This window comes from Pinus tabuliformis, chromosome 7 (assembly GCF_031772625.1).
Source record: "Pinus tabuliformis cultivar Carrire ecotype Pingquan chromosome 7, CPIR1, whole genome shotgun sequence".
Classification (NCBI taxonomy): Eukaryota; Viridiplantae; Streptophyta; class Pinopsida; order Pinales; family Pinaceae; genus Pinus; species Pinus tabuliformis.
The window spans coordinates 1,184,130,642-1,184,147,417 of NC_142293.1; the positions used below are offsets into that span (position 1 = coordinate 1,184,130,642).

Sequence of the window (16,776 nt, forward strand, 5' to 3'; positions counted from 1 at the left end):
GCCAAGCGAAGGTCTGAAGAAGCCTTGGAAGGCTAAATGATGCTCACACGTGTGGCAACAACAATTGCTAAAGGGTCAAAAATTTCAAGTCTGCAGTGGAGGCTGAAATTCTGCAGCTAGGGGTCAAAGTTGTGCTAGTAGAAGAGATTTGACTGGGTTTGACTTATTCAAGGAAAGCACATCATTCGAAGAGGTTGGACTTAGTCTTGGGGGGTATTGGTCTTGGTCTAGAGATCTTGGAATTCGTCAATTGAAGAATCTATAAGGAATAGAAGAGATTTGCGGGTTTTCCTCTCAATTGGAGAGCTTTTGGCCCTGGCTTGTAGCCTATATTCTGTGTTCTTGTTCTTCTTGTTTTGGTAGCTGTTTGATGATATACAAACATAATAATAAGTAAAGAAGTTAATAAGTAAGAGAAGGTTGAAATACATCCCAAGCAGTTATCAAGGAAAGAGAAATCATTCTAGTCATTGTCCTATAGATTTCTCAACAAAAGGAAGCATCTTCCTTAATCCCTTTCGCATAAAGGCTATTGGAATTATCCACAATGGTGGAAAGTTTTTCTTTGACCAATTTTTTTTCCATCTTGGAACATAAAGAAGAGACCTTTCCAATCATTAGGTAGGGCTTCACAAGGACCAAAATTGTTAATTGAAAGGGTTGCAACATTTTCTTCTTCCTTGGGCTCATTCTTATGGATTTGAGATACTATGGGGCCTTCATTTTTATAATCATACCCAATTCCCCAATCAGTAGCCCAAAAATCACTCATAGATTCTTCATCCATTTGATGATCATGATCTCCCTTAGAATCATCCCATTCTTCACTATGTATTTGATGTTGGCTAAGCTACAATTCATTCTCTTCTTTGTTAGGCAGGGAGGACTCTTCCTCTTTCATCTTTTCTCGAAGAATGTTATCTAAGGTCTCCACTACATGAGTTTGATAGAATACTTCAAGGAGAAGGGCATCAATAGGGTTCTTGTTATATTCACATTTCATATTATAGAGCCTTTTCGACTGCTCATATAAGTGGGAGAAAACATCTTTGGAGTTATATGTAGCCACAAGTTGCTTGCAAGATTCTTCATATTCCATCATCCTTTCTTGCAACACCTGGAGGCTCTTGGGGTCCAGATCTTCTTCATCATCCTCAAAGGACATGCTTTCCAATTCATGAGTCTCTTTTTTAGCACAATCCTCGAGGTATGCATCAATAACTTGATCTTGATGATTTGGAGAAGGATCAGGATACTCTTCCTCAAGCATATAACCATATTCAATAACTTCCTCCTCCTGAAGGGCCATGCCCAATATTTGGCATATGTCTTCATTAGTTTGCAAATCTGGCCCTTTATGCAAAAGGAAGTGCACAACCAACATTGAGAGAGAAGAAATGTTTTTAGGTTCACATAACTCAAGCCATTCAATGTTTGGGGCAATGGATAGGACAAACATTTCCATTTGCGCACAAGGTTGATTTATATTTTGCCTTGAAACATACCTTATGAACCTTACAACGTGATTGGCTTTGGATGTGGATCCCCATCGAATATTGGCACATTCTTCATGCATTCTGTTGTGGGATACGGTGGGGTCCCTGTCATGTCTAGGGCAAGAATATATGTGGTCAACATGTTGTTGGGCTCTATAAATTAATGGCATGGGATTCGCTAGGGTGAATGAAATTGCCTTAACAAATGCTTGCTTCACCCTACAAGCATTGACTTTGTATTTCAACAAAGAACTAGGGCTTCATTCGTCCAATGGAGTCGCCAAGAATGATATGTCAATATTGTCGTATGGGGAACAAGATACACGTCTCGTGTCCCCGACAATGACGCCAAAAATGTTACCACTTAATTTAGTAGGGGTTCTAGGAGGGGTTCCAAAGGGACTGCTACTAGATGAATTGGCAGCTATGGGACAAGGACCCATTGTCACCTCAGTCAATGTCCTTTGCTCTTTACAAACGTTCACCGATGGGAGGAGTCCTAGTATAGGAAATCATTAGAATGATGAGGTCAATAACGATGCACAATGTGATTTCCAATGCCCATTCACAAGAGAGGCTCAGATAATAGGTTGCTTTTTTGAGAAGCAAAAGAAGGGCTCTCCATCAAAGGCTTGAGGGAAGGATGACCTTGGGTTTAGGAATATTCAAAACTGATAAATGCCCAAGTTCAAACATCCAAAATCCGTCTCTTGTGATTGATGTGTTTATACTAGGGTTCAAAGTTAGGAAAAGATGGCTCATTCAATGGAAAGATTCAATTAAAGTGTGAGCTTTGGGAGAAGCTAGAGTGACTCTCCACGAAATACCCCTTGGGAAATACTATAAGAGACCAAGGGTTGAGAGATATACCGTGGTAAAGGCTCATCCAATGATTACCTATAGTTAAGAGAAAAGGTTTTGAATGATGAACTACAAAGTGCAAACCTTCAAGAAATCCCCAAGTCAAAGTAGCTTCAAGTGTTCCCTCTTGGTGTGATAGCTGGGGCATTAATTTGTTTGAAATTCCACCGTTGGAATTCGTTCAAAATTGGGGAATAAATCCATAATACAACGACAAGCCTCTCAAGAGGGCAAAATAGTAGATACAATGAGTCGTTGGGCCATTAAAGAGGCCTTGTGGAGTCCAACGTGTGTCAAGGTGAGAGAATAGGTTCCAAACATAGTGATCAAGGGGGTGGTCCCTTGATATCCAAGAAAATCATATGTGGTGTCCCCAAGTGGGTGTGGGGGCACAATGACATCCTCATGGGTCTCCATGTGGATTGATAATGCCTGTATACCTTCTGTAAGGGATAGAATGATGACATAAGCCCTCCCCTTGTCTCTCATGGCGAGATACATCCTCATCTAAGCCCTGGAACATTGGCCAAGTGTGTGGTGCAAGTGTGAACCCATCTGGGCATGGTGGTCCAAGTGCATCATCCTCATCCAAAAAGGTGTAACATGAGCAATCAATGAATGCTGTTGAGGGATCTATGAAGTGGCAACTGCTTTTTGCTATGGTGGAGGTCCATGGTTCTCAACGCTCACCCTACAAGTGCCAATATGACCGTCTGGAGGGCTTGGACCTCATATAGGGAGACCAAAACCCCAATTGGAGACCCACCTGCAATCTTGTATAAGATCCAATGCGTCTCCTTGCCTTCCAGTACAACAAATCATTAGAGTAATCGAGTAAAAGAGCTTACAAATCATGAAACCAAGTGGACACTTCATAGTGGCATGCCCTTCCATACTAGGTTTTAGCATGTACAAGTGTCTCCAAGTTCAATAAGAAGGTTAAACAAGGACCCTATTAGATGGTTTCAACCTTTAAAGAGGGTGACATGTCCATGGTAGAGTCGTCAAATGGTAGGTGGCACGTGATATAATGATGGAATGGAATGGGGCATCAAGGGAAGGCTCTAGGCCACATGCCACAGTACAAGGGTAGCTAAGAAAAGGGAAGCCCACACTTGGGTTTATGAATGTAGGAGGGAGTAATTGTGGTACATGAGTTACCTCGACCTTTGTTTTTCCACCCTTCTTCATATGCCTTTTGCCTTTGATTGATTTTTCTTTTATAAATGCTCAGGGCTCCAGGGGATGAGAGCATGATATGTAGGATATAGCATGATATGATTGTCCAAGGGTTGGGACAATCATGGGTTCCTTAATGATGTAAGGGACCAATATGAGGTTCCTTAGGAACCAGAGTGATGGCCATAATGATAGGGGTAGAGCTCATGTTTGGCTTTTGCCCACATGCTAAATTTGTATGTCCCAGACATTTTTTGCATTTTATGGTACATCTCTTGTTGAGAGTGGCCAAATTATGCTTTTTCTATTCTTTTTCCGCTGCATCAACCTTCAGGGCATCATTCTAGGCTTGACCCAAAGTGTGGACAATGGAGAAGGGGAGGTTAACTCCTTGTGGACCCAGTGGACAAATGAGGACCCAAATGGAAAAAGTGATGAATGGGGTTATAATAAGAAGAGGGGAATGGTGTATATGGAATTGGAAAGCGGGACCACACAATCGAAATCAGGGTTTCCCATGTAGTGCCATCCCTAAAGCTAGTAGCCAATAGAGGAGATCCTACAGGACTAGGATACAAGGTTAACCATCAAATTGGACAACGTACAGACCAAATCCGCCCTTTCTGCCGAATCCCCCCACTAATCCATGCCCAAATGTGTCCATGATAAGGAAACAAAAATACCCACCTACACAATGAAAAGCCACCCCCTTGATCACTATGTTTGGAGCCTATTCTTTCACCTAGGCACACTTTGGACTTCACTAGGCCTCATCAATGGCCCAACGACTCATTGTATCTACTATTTTTCCCTATTATGAGGCTTATCTTTGTATTATGGAGCTACCTTGGTGGGATTGTCACCAAGTCATGTCATTAGTGTACATTATTGTATTATTTAGGGCATTATTAGGCTAATCAGGGTATTCGAACTCGCTTATGGATTTTATAAATAGATGAGAGGCTCATTCATTCCTCTCATCATCACAGGGATTGCATTCGTATCTCTTGAGAGATTTTCACACTTCCTTTCTTGGACAAAATTTTGGATTAATTTGAAGAAATTTCATCTCCACATGAAATGCTTGAGATAATACAATTAAGATTAATACCACCATCTGTTTGTGAATGTGAATGGAATTCAGGATTGTGACCAGAAATGGGAACTTGAATGACATCATAATCATAAACTGGAATGGATTCTCATTCTAAAGAAATGAAATCATTATGATTTTTAGTAGATGCAAAATGACGTGTATGCGTATAAGAAAATCTTTCATCATGAAATATAAATTGACTTTGAGAATTAAGAACATGAGAATTTAATAAAAGATAAAATAACTAAATATTGTCAACCTTAAAATTATGGTCATAAATAACTTTATAATTCTCAATAACACTCTCTTCCTTTTCAATGCCGGAAAAGATTGGATTCAAAAGCACGGGAATTTTTAGAGTTGTTGAAGATGTGATCAATTAATAACTCATTATCCTGATTAGAACATATCAATAATTCATTGCTAATTAAATTTATGGCAACTTCTCTATATTTTTATAAAAGCATTTATGCAAAGAGGAATTGTTGAATGATCAGTGAAAGAATTATTATCAGCAACAAATTCATGATAATGACAGAAATGGATCTTTAAAGATATAAATCTAACTGGATATTTCTTGATGCGCTATGATGTTGGATTTTTGCTATTGTCTTTGGGGCTTCTTTTCTAATGCAAAGTTGATGAATGGATATACACTCTCTCTTTCTCTCTCTCATGTAAGTGAATTTTAATGCTATTCTTGTTATCTTGTGTAATGCATGATATTGTTATCATTATTTCTGTATGGGTTAAATAATGCGGAATTCTTCTTTGAAACCTTGAATAATTGATTAAATGCATGTGTTTCTCTTTGAGGGAATGGGTGAATGTTCCTAAAGAAACCTATTAGGTCAAAAAGCCTTCAAAACTTCATGTCCTTTGCAAATTTGAAGTATAAATCCCTAATAACCTAGTTGCTGCACTTGGAAAGGCTAGCAAAGGTAAATTAGGGCTCCTTAGCATGAGAAAATCTTCAATCTAGGCGTATCTTGACTCCATTAGGCCCAAGAAGCAAGGGGCTGATCCTCGCATCCCTTTGGTGGTCAACATTACCTCTCTTTTTTTATCTCTTTCAATTCTAGACCTAAACATAAAGGGTCTCCAAGGGCATCAAGTGAAATCCTTTATAGCCATCAAATGCCCTCGAAAATTTGTCCACAACTGCGTTGGGATATTTTTTAAGGGTCCTGCAAGTTTGAGCTTAATTCGACGTTGGAATCCCAAGATATGACAAGTCCTAGCTCAAGGATCGTTCCTCTCCCTAGGTTGCTTTGGGTTAGTGTCCTCATTTGGATAATTGCATTTGAATTTCAAAGAAAATTGCTGATTTGATCCTATTCTCCTCCCTAACCTAGTCAAGCCTCTCCATTGTTGATCAACTCCACACCCTTGACCTAGTTTGGGTCAACTCGGGTTCTTTGTGGTCCCGCAACTTTGTAACTCAAATTCTACAAGGATTGAATAGAATTCATTTCTCCTTAGGGATCCTTAGGTCTGGAATACATCTTGTCAAGGGAAATTCTCCAAACCTAGGCTTAAGTATCCTCTTAGCCCTTCCTAGAAATCTTACCACCTTGCTTCTAAAGCAAGTAAGTCAATTGATTGAGTCTCTCTTGCAAATAGGCTTTAGGTATCACTCCTTCTCCCATCATCGATCTATCCACCCTTGTGATTCCTCTTACACTGGGTCTCCTCCCATCAATAAAAGTCCGTAAAGGGCAGGGAGCTTTAGCTAAGGTGACAATGGGCTATCGCTCCATTGTTGCCACTTGACATAGTAGTAGCTCTATAGGATCCCCTCCTTGGACCCTTGCTAGTTTGAGCGGTAATAGGACCCTAGAATCATAGTACTTGACAATTAAACGACCTTTAGGGATGAGCTGGCTACAATAGTGGGAGATCACTCAGATCTTCCCTGGGGCTTTAGCGACTCGCTGATAGCATGGGAGACTTCCTCAGCATGGCAGGTTGGTCAGCAGGAGGATACTAGGGGAAGTTCATGCGGGAGAGACTTCATCCCCACAGGGATTGTGTTGTGTCTTTATGAGTTTACTCTTGGAGTGCATGAGGTGGACTACTCGATAGGGCAACTTCATGGGGATTTGGACAAAGTCCTACATTATCATGATGCTCTACTTATTGATAGTATACAGAGGGCTTCTAGCACCTGTATCTGGTTGGACAGTGAGTGGAGCAAGGTGTGCTTCACATTGATCAGGATGGCTTGGGATCTTAGTATCGAGGGATTCCTTCATGTCAGGACAGTGCTGAGATTGGGGATGACTCAGTGGCACATTTGGGACCCTGGTATTATTGGTGGTTATAGTGGTGATTAGTAGTCAGAGAGGGCACTTGTTCAAGCATTGTTTGAGGACAAACAATTTTTGGCGAGAAGGATTGTGATGTCCCCAATTAATAATTTTGGTAAGGGAAATTCCCAATTTTGCAATTTTGGCTCTTAATATATATTTAGATAAATAAATTTAGGAGAAATAAGTTGTGGAGATATTAAATAAATTTTGGAGAAAAAGAAATGGTTGGTGTTAGTCTCTATCAGTCCTGCCAGTCACTAGTGATCAAATGTGCTCTTTCAAAGTTTTTTGATAGGGTCTTAGGTCGAATTTTTATGGTTTCAAAAGGATTTCAAATAAAAATTGGATCACTGGTTAATATGTCTAGGTATGTAACCACTCCCTCCATTTCATGGTCCAATGCCATTTTGGTTGTGTCATCACTCATTATGATGAGTCATCAGTAAATGTCTTGATCACCATCTCAGTCTCATCTCATGGTCGGTTTCATACTCCATTAGATGTCATCAATAGGTCAAGTCATCAAAATGGTCAAAAGAGTCATGGCATCACTTATAGTTAATCATTACGGGAGTAGTAATTAGGGGAAATAATGTGTTCAAGGAGATTTTAACTTGTTTTAACATCCTCATTCATACTCCATATACCCCTCAAACTTTCCTCATAAATCCCCTCATTCCATCTAACCCTTTTTCCTTGAGAAAATCCTTAAATCCTAAATTTCAAAACCCTAGATCTAAATATACCAGCCTAATATCTTTTTCCCACTCCAGTCATATTTGGCTGTGAGCTTTATAAAGAGAGCTCTCTTTGGTTTGGCAAGGCTAGCTGCTGAACCCTAAGTGGTATGAGGTTACCTCCTTCGATCTCCTTTCCCAGCGTTGGGATATTGTGGAGGATACCAGTTGCGACTTGGGAAAAAAAGAAAAATTAAAGTGAACATAAGTTGTGCAAATTACCAAAATGGAAATCAAACCATGGGGAGAACCAAACCATGGTATCAAATCATAGTGTGAGAGAAATCGACCCATGGTATGAGGAAGGGAAAGCAATAATAAAAGGAAGACAAGAACCTCATTTTGATCATTCTATCTTGGTGTTTCATTTTCAGAATTTGGTGAGTTTGCTTGAGCTGCTTAGCCAAGTCAACCAACGTTGTTTAGCACAAGGAATTTCCAAGCGGAAATTCCAAATCTTGTTCAGTGAACTTTGAGCATCACTCTAGAAGAGAAATTTGTGAGCAAATTTTGCTATTTGTGGGCCGATTTGCAAAAAGCTTTCAGCTTGTGCGAGTTCCAGGATGATGCAGTTGTGGAATTTGTAGTATTTGGAGAGAAGGTATTTGGTGGATTTTGGGGTTGAGATTTTGTAGGAAATTTCGTCAGTGGAGGGCGAGGATTCTTGTTGACTTTTAGAGGCCAAGAACATTGCTATCAAGAGGGTCGAATTTTTGTCACTAGGGCCTGCGTAGGGGTTTTTTTGGGCCATCTCTGGCCGAAAAATTAAAGTTGAGATTTTGTGCAGGAGTTGTGTTGAGATTTCTTGTTCATTTCCGGAAGAATTTTGGAAGGGAAATTCTAGTAGCTGAGGGAGGAAATTGGAGCTAAGTGGCAACAAATATTCTAGGTGGGACGCAGGACCCATTTGCTAGGAATATCATCCAAATTTTGGTGTTTTGGGTCAGTTGGAACAACCCAAACAATTTCTGGGTTTTGTTGGTCTGGGTGTGATGAGTCCATAGCTAATTTTATTGAATTTTATGGCTAGTATTCAGAGAGGTCTCTTTGGTTTGGCAAGGCTAGCTGCTGAACCCTAAGTGGTTTGAGGTTACCTCCTTCGATCTCCTTTCCCAGCGTTGGGATATTGTGGAGGATACCAGTTGGGACTTGGGAAAAAAAGAAAAATTAAAGTGAACATAAGTTGTGCAAATTACCAAAATGGAAATCAAACCATGGGGAGAACCAAACCATGGTATCAAATCATAGTGTGAGAGAAATCGACCCATGGTATGAGGAAGGGAAAGCAATAATAAAAGGAAGACAAGAGCCTCATTTTGATCATTCTATCTTGGTGTTTCATTTTCAGAATTTGGTGAGTTTGCTTGAGCTGCTTAGCCAAGTCAACCAACGTTGTTTAGCACAAGGAATTTCCAAGCGGAAATTCCAAATCTTGTTCAGTGAACTTTGAGCATCACTCTAGAAGAGAAATTTGTGAGCAAATTTTGCTATTTGTGGGCCGATTTGCAAAAAGATTTCAGCTTGTGCGAGTTCCAGGATGATGCAGTGGTGGAATTTGTAGTATTTGGAGAGCAGGTATTTGGTGGATTTTGGGGTTGAGATTTTGTTAGGAAATTTCGTCAGTGGAGGGCGAGGATTCTTGTTGATTTTTAGAGGCCAAGAACATTGCTATCAGGAGGGTCGAATTTTTGTCACTAGGGCCTGCGTAGGGGTTTTTTTGGGCCATCTCCGGCCGAAAAATTAAAGTTGAGATTTTGTGCAGGAGTTGTGTTCATATTTCTTGTTCATTTCCCGAAGAATTTTGGAAGGGAAATTCCAGTAGCTGAGGGAGGAAATTGGAGCTAAGTGGCAACAAATATTCTAGGTGGGACGCAGGACCCATTTGCTAGGAATATCATCCAAATTTTGGTGTTTTGGGTCAGTTGGAACAACCCAAACAATTTCTGGGTTTTGTTGGTCTGGGTGTGATGAGTCTATAGCTAATTTTATTGAATCTTCTGGCTAGTATTCAGAGAGCTCTCTTTGGTTTGGCAAGGCTAGCTGCTGAACCCTAAGTGGTTTGAGGTTACCTCCTTCGATCTCCTTTCCCAGCGTTGGGATATTGTGGAGGATACTAGTTGGGACTTGGGAAAAAAAGAAAAATTAAAGTGAACATAAGTTGTGCAAATTACCAAAATGGAAATCAAACCATGGGGAGAACCAAACCATGGTATCAAATCATAGTGTGAGAGAAATCGACCCATGGTATGAGGAAGGGAAAGCAATAATAAAAGGAAGACAAGAGCCTCATTTTGATCATTCTATCTTGGTGTTTCATTTTCAGAATTTGGTGAGTTTGCTTGAGCTGCTTAGCCAAGTCAACCAACGTTGTTTAGCACAAGGAATTTCCAAGCGGAAATTCCAAATCTTGTTCAGTGAACTTTGAGCATCACTCTAGAAGAGAAATTTGTGAGCAAAGTTTGGTATTTGTGGGCCGATTTGCAGAGATCTTTCAGCTTGTGCGAGTTCCAGGAGGATGCAGTTGTGGAATTTGTAGTATTTTGGAGAGCAGGTATTTGGTGGATTTTGGGGTTGAGATTTTGTAGGAAATTTCGTCAGTGGAGGGCGAGGATTCTTGTTGATTTTTAGAGGCCAAGAACATTGCTATCAAGAGGGTCGAATTTTTGTCACTAGGGTCTGCGTAGGGGTTTTTTTGGGCCATCTCCGGTCGAAAAATTAAAGTTGAGATTTTGTGCAGGAGTTGTGTTGAGATTTCTTGTTCATTTCCGGAGGAATTTTGCAAGGGAAATTCCAGCAGCTGAGGGAGGAAATTGGAGCTAAATTGCAACAGATATTCTAGGTGGGACGCAGAACCCATTTGCTAGGAATTTCATCCAAATTTGGGTGTTTTGGGTCAGTTGGAATCAACCCAAACAATTTCTGGGTTTTGTTGGTCTGGGTGTGAGGAGTCTATAGCTAATTTTATAGAATTTTCTGGGTAGTATTCAGGCCAGAATCATACATTCTTATAGTAGGGTGTATTGTTGGTTTGTTGGGCAGTTTGCATCACATTGTGGGTGCGATTTTGGCTTGGAGTTAGGCCAAACCTTTTCTGGGTCTTTTCTGGGTTATAGGAGAGGAGTCTGTGGCTGCAATTTCAGATCGATTCAGGCATTATTGAGGTCATAATTTCAGTTTCCTTCCAACAACAGTTAGCAAAATTTCTGGGCAGTGTGCAGATTTTGTGGGAGCCATTTCTAGCAGTTGGATTAGTGAGATCTCACTTGGGGTTTGCTTAGCTCGCATAGCAGGCCTAGATTCTATTATTCCTTGTTGTTTATGTACTTAGATTCCTGCATTAGTTTGTTTGGCTCAATTTCTTGTGTATTTTGATGTGCATGTTTGGAATTTGTTTATTGTTGTTGCTTCCTTGTACATATCTTTGTTATTCGTTGTAAATTTGGATCATTACATCGTATCAAATCTCAATGACTCACTCTCAATTATGTGACTCACTCTCAATCATTGACTCTCTCCCAATTACGATAGCGTGTTGATATTCTGATTGGTTCAATTTGTATTCCCTTTGCCATCGCATTATAGAGATCCGATTTGTATTCCCTGTAGCATCGCATTACAGAGGTCCAACTTGTATCACCTATGGTTCGCATTTTTTGTATACGAGTGGCTCATGGACCGTATCTATTTTACAATGGCCCACATTCTACAATTGCTCGCTATAAAAATGACTCACATTCTCATTGGCTTTGTGGTATTGCATTACTGTTGCTCATTTATCTCTATGACACATATTACAATGACATTGTGGCATCTTTATATCTTCTATCGCTATACTCTATGCATCACATATGTTTCTATACCTTGATCTTTATGGCTCAATTCTACAGTGTCGCATTTATTTCTGAGTAGTTCGCACTCTGTACACTATGGCCCACTCTTACCAGTGGTCCACATTCTATATAGTATGGGTCACGTCCTCATAGTGGTTAGCATTATATGGCTCGTGGCTCACATATGAAGTGTTGTGGTTCACATCATACTCTTGGTATGGCTCGCATCTATTTTGAGGCTCACACACTTTATGTTATGGTTCAAATACCTTAGGTTATGGTTCGTATTATTTATGTTATGGCTTGCATCTATATTACGACTCATACCTTGTAGCTCTTGTGGCTCGCCACATGATGTATGGACAATGAACTATATACAGTAAGACCATGAATAACATAAGTTATGTGACTGAGATCCATGAGAAGTGACCTCATAATATAAGGCAATATGTTGTATGGCTATGACATGTGTTGACAGTGATAATATCATATTACAATAAACTTTGTATGGAAATGAACTTTGATATGGCAGTAATCTTGACATGGCAGTATAGCAATTACTTTGTGATATGGCAATAATCTTGACATCGCAACAAACCTTGATATATGATAGTAAACTAGTTGTATGATGGTTGGCAATAACCCTATATGGTAGTGATTTGGCAGTGACTTTGAATAGTAGTGACCTTCAATGGAAGTGATGTGACAGTGACCTTGTATGGTTGTTACAGTGTCTCATTGACAATGATGTTGTGATAGTATGTCTTTGACAATGATGATGTGACATTGCCTCTATGACAGAGATGTGTGGCTATGATAGTGATGTGTGGACTATCATCTAGTATGATCCAGGTGTGAAAATTCCTTTGAAATTTCAGCAACTGAAAATTTATTCTTCTAACTAATTAATTATGCAATTTATTTATTACGACAAATAACCAATAAATCCACTGCAATTCTTCACAATAAAATTATGCTGCGGAAAATAAAACTGAAACTGAGAAAATAGATGCACACACAAAATGAAATGACACCAATATTTTTGGACAATAGTCACCAGAAAACCCTGAAGGGAAGACCAATGTAGCAGATCAGGGTTTTATTTAATTATGTAGCAACAAAATTTGAGTACATAAATCTGGATGCCAAACCAACAATCCTCCAGCAAAAATGTTGTTACAAAAATCTGAGGGGAAATTTCCCTTATCCACAGGCAATTCAACCTCTTACTGGCCACTCGAACTAGCACTTGGCAACCCCTGCGCAGTTTATTGCACTACCTTTGTGCAACTTGTAACTCGCACTAGCTGGGTCTGGTTCGATGTGCCTCAATCTGCCTGGCTCTGCCACTAGAATCAATTTTCTTGGCTTACTGCAAATTTTCTCGTCCTCTAGCACCTGAATCAAACTCCTCTTTGGCTGAATCGAACTACCTCAATGAAGCTCTTGCGCAGGCCGAGCATAGCCTCTCTGTTAAAATTGGCAACTAGGGCCAAACTCTATGTGCGTCACCTCATTTATGGCAATTGATATTTTTCCTAGATTCCTCTTGTTGAGAGGTGTAGGATTGATCGAAAGATGATCCGATTCTGACAAGTATTTATGGACATATGAATTTATTTGTAATTACTTGACAAATTGTCAAGGTCGGCCAGCAGTGAAGTGTGTGGCACTCTTGCCCAGCGTTGCATATAAATAGAGGAGAGCTTGAGTCATTATCTCAACTCATATCATCCTCTCATCTCTTCGTTGTCATACAAAGGAAGGAGGATGCAGATCTCACGTGGGAAAGAGGACGCAACTAGGGCAGTATTGGAGGAGGATGTAGTTAGGGCAGCAAGGACGCAGGAAGGTGCAACAAGTGGTTTAGGCCTGCGTTGACCAGCATATTGCCTCCATTTACTACGACATTGTGTGGGCAGCCTCTCCTAGGCTAGCCGAAGAGATGAACAAGTCTGCGTTGATTGTTTGAGGGCACATTTATGACAACGTTGACTGGTTAGGGCTGGCTGTAGTATGCTGTAGCATTCACTGCTGTTTTGACCATCTTACTTTTACTATTTTGGGCTGCCACTACGTCTAATTGAGACTGATTTCTCCTAGGTTATCTTGAGGACATTTTTGGAGCTGATTGATCCCTTTTGCTATTGCTGTTCAAGGGTTTCATTACTGCTGTTGTAAATCACTGATTAGTGATATTGTACTATCTCTCTCTCTCTGCTGAATTATTGAAGATAAAAGAAGATTTGATCAAAGGGTTTCCCTGCATTGGGGTTTGTCCCTGGCTAGCTGCCACATCTGGTGTCTCTTGTCTTGGCTTGTTTTCGGTCGATCTTTTAATGTTCTATCTGCACTGTACTTTATGTTTATGTGATTGCTAAACAATGGCTAATAAGAAGAAAAGAAGTAAACTGTTTTAAGCATAGAACATACCATAATTTAACACTCTCTGTGGAAATATGCGGCCTCCTTTCTGCTGGCTTTCCAGCACTAGAACTTGACCGCAAATCTTTGTTGCTGCTCCCTCTTAATTCTGCGTCCTTTTGGCTGAAACTCTACAATGGGATAGCTTGATCTGCCAAGGAACTCGCTATCCCTGTGTCTCGCTGCTATGTTCAAGTGTATCTTCTTTATCCCCATCGACCTACTCTTGTAATCTTCCGTTGGATTGCCAAGGACCATGATTAAATCATTATCGATGGCTAAGATCATCTCAAACTGAATCTATGTGAGTTTCTAGATGTTGATTTGGGGTAGCATCGGATGTGCTCTAGCCACAAAAATTGGTGGAGAGGTTAAAGAACATGTGATTTCCAGGACCCATAAATGGTTTGGGCAGAATCTAACTAGTTTGGGAGATATTAAAATAATTAATATTTTAATGGAGACCTTAAGTCTAAACTTAGGGAAAATAAAATATTAATGTGAATTAATATAAATCTGAGTTAGAATGGTCCAAAAGACATGGATCAAGCCAAATCTAATATTAGCCGTTGATTAGGGACTTAATCTCGGCCGTTGAATTGTCAATGAAAAAAGTATAAGAGGAGGCTTGAGGGTCACTTGGAGAACACATCGAGTTGATCAAGATTTCGATTTTCTGGGGCAGGGTTTGCTGAGGAAGTAGAAAGAGTGATCAGAGTTGCAGCTGAGGGGCAGTGAATACAGAAGCAGAGAGGCAGAGAGGGTACCGGGAGAATTAGCACAGAAGCCAGGAGAGAGGTATGCAGAGCCAGCTAGGGCCGACACGGAGGCAGCCAGGTGTTGCGTAGTGCCTCAGAGAGCTAGTGTGGGTGACGCAGAGGCTCTAGAGGCTAACACAGTGCCTCCAGAGGTTGACGTAGGGGTTATTGGGTTGACGCTGGGCCAGGAAGGGATGACACAGTCCCTAGAGGCAGACGTTGAGGTTTTTGTGGGGCAGATTGGAGTTGGAAGTTGTCGAAGTGTTTACCCTGGGTTTCAACTGGAACATCTGTCTCCGACTGAGAGGTACTACTACCGAGATTATTCTTTGTTGGGTGAGCTGGTTTTTGTCACCAGATTGTATTCAAAAACTGCATAATAATAAAACCTTCAGATAGTTGCACCGGCTTTCCCACATTGGGTTTTTCCGGGGACATTAGTCCAAAAGCAATGGTGTCACTTGTGTGCTTGTTTTGTTTCCTTCAGTTGTTGATATGTAATGTGCTGAGCATGTACTTGTATTTATTTTCAGTATATACATGGTAAATAACTTGTTAATTACTGAGAACAAGTAGGCAAAAATAAATCAGAAAGTACATGAAGGGTTTCTAATAGTTAGACTTAGAAATTCCAACATGTTATCAGAGTGTGGTTGCAGATCACAGGAGAACTGAGGACATCAGCCAAGCAGAGAAGCAACAGCAGAAAATAGTTGTCCTGAGTGACAGAAGTTGTTCCTAGTAGAGAAGCAATAAGGAAGGGGTGACACAGTGCTTGCGTCATCAAGTTTGAGTCGGGAAGAGAATCAATGCAGTGGCAGAGGGGAGTAGACTCAACCTAGGCAGTGCCCAGTCATCTTTCTCAGTCAGGAAGGATTGATGCTCGTGGCCAGGTGTTGCAAATTTTGTTGGTGCCGGGATTGTGGAGAGCCTATAAGCTCTAACCTTCAGTTTATTGGGGCTTAGGAGGCTGTGGGTAAGTTACAGAGCGAAGCTGGTGGGGTACTGTAGTCAGAACAGTACCTAACAGGGCAAGACCAAGGAGGAGGGAGTTGCTACGGAGGATTTCTCTCCAAGAAATCCAAATCAGTGGTGCAGCTGCACTAAGGATCGCAGTGGGGCCATCTTAACATTGGCAGAGGGGTTTCTAGGAAGGAAATTGATGCTCAGAGGGAGTCACACCGAGAACTTCCAAAAGGGAAGTAAAGGAGCAGCGAGATGGCAGTGAACGGGGTAAGAGACCAGGATAGACTGGATGGAGCCTCAAACTTCATAGTTTGGAAAGCCAAAATCTTATTCGTTCTAGACAGGAACTGTCTCAAGCAATTTGCCTTGAGGACAATAGTGGTCCTAGTTGACCTGGCTAATAACGATAAGTACAAAGATGCAATGGCGAGGGCCAAGAGCATCATCCTTGATGGGGTCAAGGACCATGTGGTACCACACATTGCCAAGAAAAATATAGCAAATGAGATGTGGAAGGCCCTAAAGAAGTTGTATCAGCATACTTCCGTGCATAGGAAGATGCTACTAGAAAATCAGTTGCAGTCATACCAGATGCAGAAGGGAGAACAGATTGACCCCTTCCTCGATTGATTGAAGGAGATCCGGGATCAGTTGACTTCCACAGGAGCCATGCCAGATCAAGAAGTGATGGTGAGATACTTCCATGCATAGGAAGATGCTACTTGAAAATCAGTTGCGGTCATACCAGATGCAGAAGGGAGAACAGATCAAGCCCTTCCTTGGGTGATTGAAGGAGATCCGGGATCAGCTGACTTCCATAGGAGCCACGCCAGATCAAGAATTGATGGTGAGAACAGCCCTGAACGCAGTCTCAGAAGATTGGGAGGTGTTTTTCCAAAGCATACTGGGCAGGGCGACCCTTCCAGATTGGGAGGAAATGTGGGCGGCTCTTCGCCAAGAAGAGATCAGAAGGCTAAGCAAGGCGGGAAGCAGCGGCAAGGGGATCAGAATCAAGAAGGAGGAAGAGGAGGATGCTGCCCTAGCATTTGAGGGAAAGTAGGAGAAATGGAAGAAGAAGGACCTCTCCAAGGTCAAATGCTTCAACTGTGGGGAACTG

The 16,776-nt window shown here is 41.0% G+C and overlaps 1 protein-coding gene across 2 annotated transcripts in view; it reads left to right on the forward strand.

Moving 5' to 3' along the window:
• The window catches only part of LOC149251678 (glutathione gamma-glutamylcysteinyltransferase 1-like), a 463,832-nt gene that overhangs the window by 351,358 nt on the left and 95,698 nt on the right, over positions 1-16,776 (forward strand). The window contains exon 8 of one of the 2 annotated variants that reach the window (XM_089459519.1): positions 12,313-12,363. The exons of the other annotated variant lie outside the window; for it this stretch is intronic. Coding sequence (XP_089315645.1) covers positions 12,313-12,363 — 51 coding nt within the window. The remainder of the gene's footprint in view (positions 1-12,312; positions 12,364-16,776) is intronic. 2 annotated transcript variants of the gene reach the window in all.